Here is a 9,176-nt window from a genome sequence, read left to right as displayed (position 1 = left end):
TAGATCATTTGCATGTTTATTTGTGATTATAAACGATATTTATCGTTTTTTTTAGATCATTTGCATGTTTATTTGAACATCAAATAAACTTCGATTCACATCTTTTTCTTCATCCATCTAAATGTAGAACCATTGTGTTTGATTTTTTTTTTTCTCATAATCTACGCTTGAAGATAACTTCTAAATTTCCCGAATTCTGTAAAAAGAAGAGTTAGATCGTTCTTAAAATCTTCACGTCCTTTCTTTTTGGAATTTTTTTTTCATTGTGCAATTATATCCAAAAATATCTTCGTGTCCCTTATTTTTTTGTTCACGTCTTGTTTTATTTTGTTGTTATTTCATAATTAACTTATCTTGATTGCCTTGAATAGCTTGCTACTATCAGAATTGCTTTACCGATATATTAGCCTACCTTGATCATTATTTAGTCACTTTCCCAAACAGCCTACCTTTATGTGTATAAACACGAGTGTCCCTGAGTGTAAAATCAGTGAGTTGAGTGTGTGAGGTCCTAAACATATTCCACTACTGTTTGTACAATCATGAACCAAGATGGAGGAAATGGAGGGGAGATCAATGAAGCTAGGTGGAGAGAAGCATAGGTCGGAACAATTACTCGTTTGAATCAGGTTATTAGTACATTGACAGACCGGATGGAGCGAATTGAAATAGCCTTAGGTAATCTTCAAGGGAGGGAAGTACTCTTGAATGAAGGAGTTGAAAATGAAGAAGATGAAAATGTCACCCTTTTAGCAGGACATAGTCCTACTAGGGGAGGGAGAGATGTCGGTCGAGGGAGAGGAAGAGTCAGAAGAAGGGGTAGAGAAATTTTAGCACCAAAAAGAATTGAAAGGGAGTACCAGTATGAGAGAGAAAAAGAAAAGGGAGTCGGGGGAGTAAAGCTAAAAATTCCAACTTTATATGGGGGATCTGATCCAGAGGAGTATTTGCAATATGAGAGCAAAATTGAGCATGTCTTCGATTGCAACAATTTCAGTAAAGAAAGAAAGTTGAAGTTAGCTGTGGCTGAATTTTGTGATTACGCCATTATATGGTGGACATCTTTGAAATCAGAGTGGAGGAGAAATTATGAAGAACCAATTGAAACGTGGGAGGAATTGAAGACATTAATGAGAAAAAGGTACATTCCTAAGCATTATTCTCGAGTACTCAAGCAAAAACTCTATACTTTACAACAGGGATCCAAAAGTGTTGAAGAATATTACAAAGAAATGGAGACCCTTATGAATAGAGCATGTATTGATGAAGATGAGGAAGATACAATGGCTAGATTTCTTGGTGGGTTAAACCGACAACTTGCTCATCAAGTGGATAGGCAAGCGTACTTTGATATGCAAGAATTGTTACACCTTGCTGTCAAAATCGAAGGGCAACTAGCTTGGGAGAAGGAGAACTCCAAGAGGTATGGTATTTCAAAGTCTACTACTTTCAACACTTGGAAAAAGAATGCAAATATTGAAAAGATAGATTTCAAAGTTGGAGGCAAGTATGATCCTGACAAAAAGAACAAAGTTGAGACCTCCAAGGGTAAAGAGAAAGCGGAGGAATATAAGGAGATTCGAGAAAGAAATAGAGACATCAAATGTTGAAAATGTCAAGGAATTGGTCATCTTAGTCGTGATTGTCCTAACAAGAGAGTAATGATCATCAAGAATGGACAAGTTGTCACAGATAGTGAGGAAAGTGACCATGATGAGCTAGTTGAAGAGGAAATGTCAAGGAATTGGTCATTTTAGTCGTGATTGTCCTAACAAGAGAGTAATGATCATCAAGAATGGACAAGTTGTCACAGACAGTGAGGAAAGTGTCCATGATGAGCTAGTTGAAGAGGAAATCAAGGAGAATGAGGAGGAACTAGAAGATGGGAGTCATTTGGTACTTGTAACCAGAAGACTTCTTACAACTTAAGTTACTGAGAATGATGTTGATGATCAAAGAGACAACCTATTCCACACAAGGTGTTTGGTCAAGGGGACTCCTTGTAGTCTTGTAATTGATAGTGGAAGCTGCACCAATGTCGTAAGTACAATGCTGATCAAAAGGTTGCTAATTCCAACCCAACACCATCCTAAATCTTACAAGCTTCAATGGCTCAATGACAGTGGAACAATGAAGGTAACTTCTCAAGCTTTAATATCTTTTACTTTGGAAAAATATAAAGATGAAGTTCTTTGTGATGTTTTACCAATGCATGCAGGAGACATATTGCTTGGCCGACCATGGCAATTTGACAGGAGGGTTATGTATGATGGCTATTTGAATCGGTATTCTTTTGTAAAAGATGGTAGAAAAACCACTCTTGTACCTTTGAGTTCTGCAAATGTATTTGCTGATCCATTAAAGTTGGAAGAAAAAAAGAAAGAGTTTGAGGAAAAAGAGTTGAGTGGAAAAATAGAGAAAATTCAACAAGAAAACCATAGTAAAAAAAAGAATGAAATTGGAAAAAAAAGGAAAGAATGTGAGTTGTTTGGGTAGAGTTGGAGAGGTTAGAAGGGCAATGTTCTCACAAAAAACCATCTTTGTACTTGTGTATAAGGAAGGATGTTTGGTCTCTAACGATAATAATTTGTCTTTGCCTAGTATGTTTCAATCTGTTTTACAGGAATTTGATGATGTATTCGAGGATGAAGTCCCTAAAGAACTACCTCTCATTAGAGGTATTGAACATAAAATAGACTTCATTCTAGGGGGCAGTAATTCCTAATAGGCCAGCTTATAGAGACAACCCAACTGAGACTAAAGAAATTCGAAGGCAAGTAGAGGAGCTTATGGAGAAGGGCTATATACGAGAGAGTTTGAGTCCATGTTCTGTACCAGTCTTATTGGTGCCGAAGAAAGATGGAACGTGGTGCATGTGCGTGGATTGTAGAGCCATCAACAAAATCACGGAAAAGTATCGACATCCTATCATAGGCTAGACGATATGCTTGATGAATTGCATGGTTCATGTTTATTTTCAAAGATTGACTTGAAATCTGGATATCATCAAATTAGAATGCATGTAGGAGACGAATGGAAAACCGCGTTCAAAACTAAGTTTGGATTGTATGAATGGCTTGTTATGACTTTTGGGTTAACGAATGCTCCTAGTACATTTATGCGCTTAATGAATCACGTTTTGAGAGAATATTTAGGAAAGCATGTTGTTGTGTATTTTGATGATATTTTAATTTATTCAAAGACCTTGCATGAGCATGTGGAGCATGTTAAGTGTAAGGACCGAGTGTCGATGACTAAAAAGAAACGGGTAATTTTTTTTTTGCAAAATAAAACAAAGGAATTTAAAACATTATATTTACATTATATCAAAATAAAGTTTATACGTATACTAGTTAAAACACAAAATAAGGAACATACACAAAACATTTTAAAACAAAAGGGTTGAAGAAGACAGATGAGGTTAGTCTATGGCACATGCTCTAGAGTCCGCTCCCGACCTTGACCAGCTCCTTATCACCTGGAAAAAAAATGGAGAATAAGGAATGAGTACAAGACTCAGTAAGTAGCCTACTTGTAGGCTCTTAATCATGTCCTTGATATGCTAGGGTACCACATTCTTTGTTCTTGCTTGTTCTTGATCTAGTTCTTGTTGTAAGTACTTAGGCCCTTCTAATTCTTGTTCTTGACTTGGGGTTCTTATCTTGATCTTTCTTGAGGACCTTGGTCCTTGAATCCTAAAACCTTGGTTTCCTTTAAGGGCCTTTGTACTATGGTTTTTTGTTCTTGGTTCTTTGTTCCTAGTTCTTGTCCTTAGAACTAGGATCTTGATCCTTGTTCTATTCCTTGATCTTTTTCTTGTTCTTGGTACTTTCTTAGTTCTTGTTTTGTCCTTGATTCATTCTCTGAGACACTCCCCCTAGGATTTACGGCACTGACATGCACCTGACAATCCTGTGTCCAAGGCTTCATGCGTTCCAAGTGACACAGTCTTAACCTACATCCAAGGTTTCATGCGTTCCAAGCGATGTAGTCTTACCGCATCTTAGGGCTTGCCCCTCGATACGGTCTGCTTAACCTATGCCCAAGGCTTCATGCGTTCCAAGCGGCATAGTCTGAAAACCTACATCCAAGGCTTCTTACATTCCAAGCGATGTAGTCTTAATACTGCATCAAGGGCTTGCCCTATAATACAGTCTGCTTAACCTACGCTCAAAGCTTCATGCGTTCCAAGCAGCGTAGTCTTAGTCATGAGCATGCTGTACCGTGGGAGGTCTTAGGAGGTTCTTGATTCGTGGCTAAGGTAACGTACTCTCTTCCTGTTCCTCTGTGACTTTAGACTACTCCCCTTAACAGACCGTAAAGGTCACTTGCTCGATCCATACTTAAACATGGCATCCTGCAGCTTGCAGGGCATCCCTTCTAGGTAAGGAAATCTTGAGGCATGTCATCCTGCAAAGGAAACATGGTGCAGGGCATCCCACCTAGAAGAGGAATTCTTGGGCACCACTTGGTGGGAGGTCATGGGTAACTTTGGACATGACTAGAGTATTATCTAGCATTCTTGAGTTCCTTGTGTTTTGGGACCTTGGTCCCTCGTCCTTGAGTGGTACCTAGCATTCTTCTTACTTTGGTAGTTGTAAAGTTTGTGTGTTGTTGTTCTTGGTTCTTAATCTTGTAAGTTTCTAAGGTCCTTAATTTCTTGAGGCATAAGTTGTAACTTGTATTTATAACTATATGAACCCATCTTAGTGTAAGTTGCTCTAGAAGGTCATAGATTCCTAGGGAGTCCTTGAGAGGGTTCTAGAAGAGTCTAGAGTCTTGTGGTGTTTCCTTTAGGTGTTTCTTGGATCCTAACTTGGTTTAGGTTCCAAACTTACTCTAATCAACTTGAAACCTCAAACTTATCTTCATGTCCTTCATAAACGACCTTATAAGAAGTAGCAAATCATTCGGAGCACGTATAGACCTTGAAATCTCTTAAGTAGTCCTAGGGGCATTTTGGTCATTTCACACCTAATTCTTGGTTTTGCTATTTAACGTTTTCCAATGGCTTTCAAACTTCACGAAATAATCCAACATCATAAAATAAGATTTACTACAGGGTTTCATAGCATTTGGAGGTCATCTACATCATGAACCGTAGGTAGATGTCCTTAGGGGCATTATGGTCATTTTGCACAATTTCTTGGTTTACCTACTTATCCTTATCCAATGACTACCAAACTTCATATATAACCTCAACATGCTATAGTATTCTCAGTATTAAAATTTCATAGGCAGCGGAGTTCATCTAGTTGGTTATTTTAACATTATCTAAATCTCGAGCAATTTGTTCGATTCAAGGTCTTAACTAATGGTTCCTAGGGTTTTTCTTTCATATATCCTAATTTCATACTTGGTTTAGGGTTCATATGGAAATCCAAGCGATTCATACAAGTATTTCTTAACAAAAAGTCCAAGGTGGCTACTTACCTCGTTGTCGACGTTCAGGAAATCTTTTCTTGAGCTTCCGGTACCCGAATTACTTCAACTTTCCTTTCACAAACTCCTTATTGTGTCTACTTTCTAGAACCATAGAGTTTTTCATGAGAACCGATCTAGAAGGGGGTTAAAATTGAGAAAAACTGAGGGAAGGTCGAGTTTTTGGGTTGAACCGGCCACGTCATCGTCTTCTTCCTCCAGACAAGAAGAAGACGCGCACGACCGTTCGCACCGCCGTCTGTAACTCGCCCTCCCCAGCTTCTATCACGCCGTTTCTCCCCTCGATTCCTTCATGAAACTTAAAGAGGGTATTATAAAGAAGAGTTGGGGATAAATTTCGTACCTTTTCTTGGATCGTAGCCTAAGATATTTGCTTCCAAAGTTTGTCTAAAATCATTTTCCTCGCCGGAGCTAAAACAGGGAATTTCTTATCGGGTAGCTGATTCTAGGGGTTTTCAAGGCTCGATTTCTTCATGGAACCTCTTCCATATCCTTTCCTCATGATATAGGAATTGGCTTGGAGGAACGTCTTTGAGTGTGGGTCCTTACTTTCGAGAAATCATTCTCGGTATACAACTCACCCGAAACGTCAGATTTTTGATCTCTTGGGTATCTTGTTCTACGACGTTTCAGCTCTTGATTCCTTCATAGAACTTGTGGGTAATCTTGTTTAGAAGCTATAGGAACAAGTTTGAAAGGAAATGCTGGAGAATTTCTCTTGAATTTAGAAGAAACCCGAGAGTAGTTGACCCAAAATCTAAACACTCATAACTCTCGAATGGGTGCTCGACCTTGCTCGAGTCTTGTTCCATATTCTTGCCCCTACTTTAGAATTTATAGGCGGAGCTTAAACCAACATTTAAAGCTCTAGAATCGTCGTGAATTGGCGGTTGGATATTTTGGAAAATCCACCAAAAATATCTACTCCAGTCAGAGCCTCACCGACTTTGGTTTTGCATAATAGCCGTTGGATGTGATGATCTGTCCATCTTCTAGATCATACCCAATTTTGGGGAAGATCCAATGGCTGATATTTGAGTTTCGAGAGATTTTTTCTCAGATGGTCACTGTAGCTGCTCTGATTCTGATCAGAGGGGCATTTTCGTAATTATCCATTCTTCCAGGGGTATTACGATAATTGTTCACTTTCTGAATATTTTAATATTATTTTCCTGAAAAATCCATAATTTTTCTAAAAATCCTTCATCTCATGTCGATCATTCTTCCCTTCTTGAGCATCTTGAAATTCATTCAAGATAAGGAACTAAAAAATCTGGGAAGATCCTTGATATTTGAGAAAATGACCTTTTTGTCCTTTTCGCTTACGCTTTCATTCCCAATCCTTCTCCAAAGGTCTTGAGTCCTTAAGATTACTTCTTATGGTTTAGAAATGACTTACTAAGACCCCTTTCTTGCTTAATCCTCATAATTTCCTTCCTTGGATCCTTTGGGTCTTGCATAGGTGGCTTTCCTTCATTTTTTGGGGTGTTATGTTAAGTTAGTTTTGATTACACTTAGAAAAGAGAAACTTTATGCTAATTTTAATAAGTGTAGTTTTTGCATGGAAAAAGTTAACTTTCTTGGCTTCATAGTTGGTAAGAATGGAGTAGAAGTAGATGAAGAGAAAGTTAAAGCAATCAGGGATTGGCCAACACCACAAAATGCAAGTCAATGTTCGTAGTTTTCATGGGTTAGCTAGCTTCTATAGGAGATTTATAAAAGATTTTAGCACCATAGCTGCACCATTGAATGACTTAGTGAAAAAGAATGTTGTTTTTAAATGGGGAGATAGGCAAGAGAATGCATTTAATGAGCTTAAGAATTGTCTTGCCTAACTTCGATAAAACTTCTGAAATTGAGTGTGATGCAAGTGGTTTGGGCATAGGTGCTGTTTTGATGCAAGATGGCAAACCTGTAATGTATTTTAGTGAAAAACTAAATGGGGCAGCATTGAACTATCCTACCTATGATAAAGAATTGTTTGCTTTAGTTTGCACATTGCAGGTGTGGCAACACTACTTATGGCCTAGAGAATTTGTGATCCACTCTGATCATGAAAGCTTGAAGTATCTTAAGGGTCAAAGCAAAGTGAACCGTAGGCATGCAAAGTGGGTGGAGTTTATTGAAACATTTTCGTATGTCATCAAATATAAGCAAGGTAAGGATAATGTGGTAGCTGATGCATTATCTAGAAGGTACAATCTTTTTACTTCTCTCAGTGCAAAGATTCTTGGATTTGAGCATATTAAAGAATTATATCGAGATGATCACGACTTTAGAATTATTTATGCATCTTGTCTTACAAAAACAGCGGTAGATGATTATTATGTGGTTCATGAATTCTTATTTAAGAAAAGTAAGCTTTGTATTCCTAAATGCTCTATCAGAGATTTTCTTGTAAAAGAAGCATATGGTGGTGGCTTAATTGAACATTTTGGGATTAATAAAACTTATAATATGTTGCATGAACACTTCTTTTGGCCGAAAATGAAGCATGATGTTCATAAATTTTGTAGTCAATGCTTTAAATGCAAAGAAGCTAAATCAAGATCACAACCAAATGGACTGTACACTCCTTTGAGTGTACTTAATGAACCTTGGACTAATATATCTATGGATTTTGTTCTTGGTTTACCGCACACTAAAAAGGGTAAAGATAGTATTTTTGTTGTGGTAGACAGATTTAGTAAGATGCCTCATTTTATTGCATGTAAGAAGACGGACGATGCAAAACATGTTGCTGACTTATTTTTTAGGGAAGTAGTAAGATTACATGAAATCCCTAGAATAATTGTTAGTGATAGGGATGCTAAATTTCTAAGTCACTTTTGGAAAGTATTGTGGGGTAAATTGGGTATCAAATTGTTGTTTTCAACTACATGTCATCAATGGACAAACTGAGGTGGTTAATAGAACATTAGGAGCATTGCTTAGGGCTATTATTTCTAAGAATATTAAGTCTTGGGATGAATGTTTGCCATTTGTAGAGTTTGCATATAATAGAGCAATTCATAGTACAACTCATTGTTCTCTTTTTGAAGTTGTGTATAGATTTAATCCACTTACGCCTCTTGATTTGCTTCCTATTCCTTCTAATATGTTTATGAGTGAGGCAGCCACAAGTAAAGCAGACTTGATCAAAACATTGCACAAGGAGGTGAAGGAGAGAATTGAGAACCAAAATTTCAAAGTTGCTTCAAGGATTAACAAAGGACGGAAGGAAATCATTTTTAAACCTGGTGACTGGGTTTGGATACATTTTCGCAAGGAGCGATTCCCATCTCAACGGAAGACAAAGTTACATCCAAGAGGGGATGGCCCTTATCAAGTCCTTGAAAGAATTAATAACAATGCATATAAAATTGACCTTCCCGGAGACTTTTTAATACATTCTACTTTCAATGTTGCTGACTTGAGTCCTTTTGATGTAGATGATGATTTTTCTGATTTGATGTAGGTGATGATTTTTCTGATTCGAGGACGACTCCTTTTGAAGAGGGGGAAGATGATAAGAATCATGGTGTTCCAAACGTTCCAACTGGACCTATTACACGATCCAAGGTGAAGAAGATTCAACAAACATTCATTCTTCATCTACAAAATTAGATCGACTCAGTTCAACCATCATTTGTAGAATTAGAAGCTAATACGATTGGCGAAGAACAATTGAATATTTGCACGGTTGAAGTTGGAAGACGTTAAAATGTCAACAACAAGGTTTGAATATCATGTTA

General features: G+C 37.6%; 1 protein-coding gene across 1 annotated transcript in view; it reads left to right on the top strand.

Moving 5' to 3' along the window:
• Positions 1-653: 653 nt before the first annotated feature.
• LOC111784949 overlaps positions 654-9,176 on the top strand; it is a gene marked incomplete at its 3' end in the record, with an annotated part of 16,760 nt that continues 8,237 nt past the window's right edge. The window contains 12 exon segments of the mRNA XM_023665457.1: positions 654-1,548; positions 1,742-1,896; positions 1,993-2,384; positions 2,452-2,483; positions 2,814-2,881; positions 2,883-2,928; positions 2,931-3,244; positions 6,941-7,109; positions 7,201-7,264; positions 7,266-7,600; positions 8,430-8,811; positions 8,901-8,962. Coding sequence (XP_023521225.1) covers positions 654-1,548; positions 1,742-1,896; positions 1,993-2,384; positions 2,452-2,483; positions 2,814-2,881; positions 2,883-2,928; positions 2,931-3,244; positions 6,941-7,109; positions 7,201-7,264; positions 7,266-7,600; positions 8,430-8,811; positions 8,901-8,962 — 2,914 coding nt within the window.

The sequence above is a fragment of the Cucurbita pepo genome, unplaced genomic scaffold (genome assembly GCF_002806865.2).
Source record: "Cucurbita pepo subsp. pepo cultivar mu-cu-16 unplaced genomic scaffold, ASM280686v2 Cp4.1_scaffold000311, whole genome shotgun sequence".
In the NCBI taxonomy this organism is placed as follows: Eukaryota; Viridiplantae; Streptophyta; class Magnoliopsida; order Cucurbitales; family Cucurbitaceae; genus Cucurbita; species Cucurbita pepo.
The sequence above is the reverse complement of the archived record's forward strand: the minus strand, read 5'-3'. Positions and strand labels throughout refer to the sequence as shown.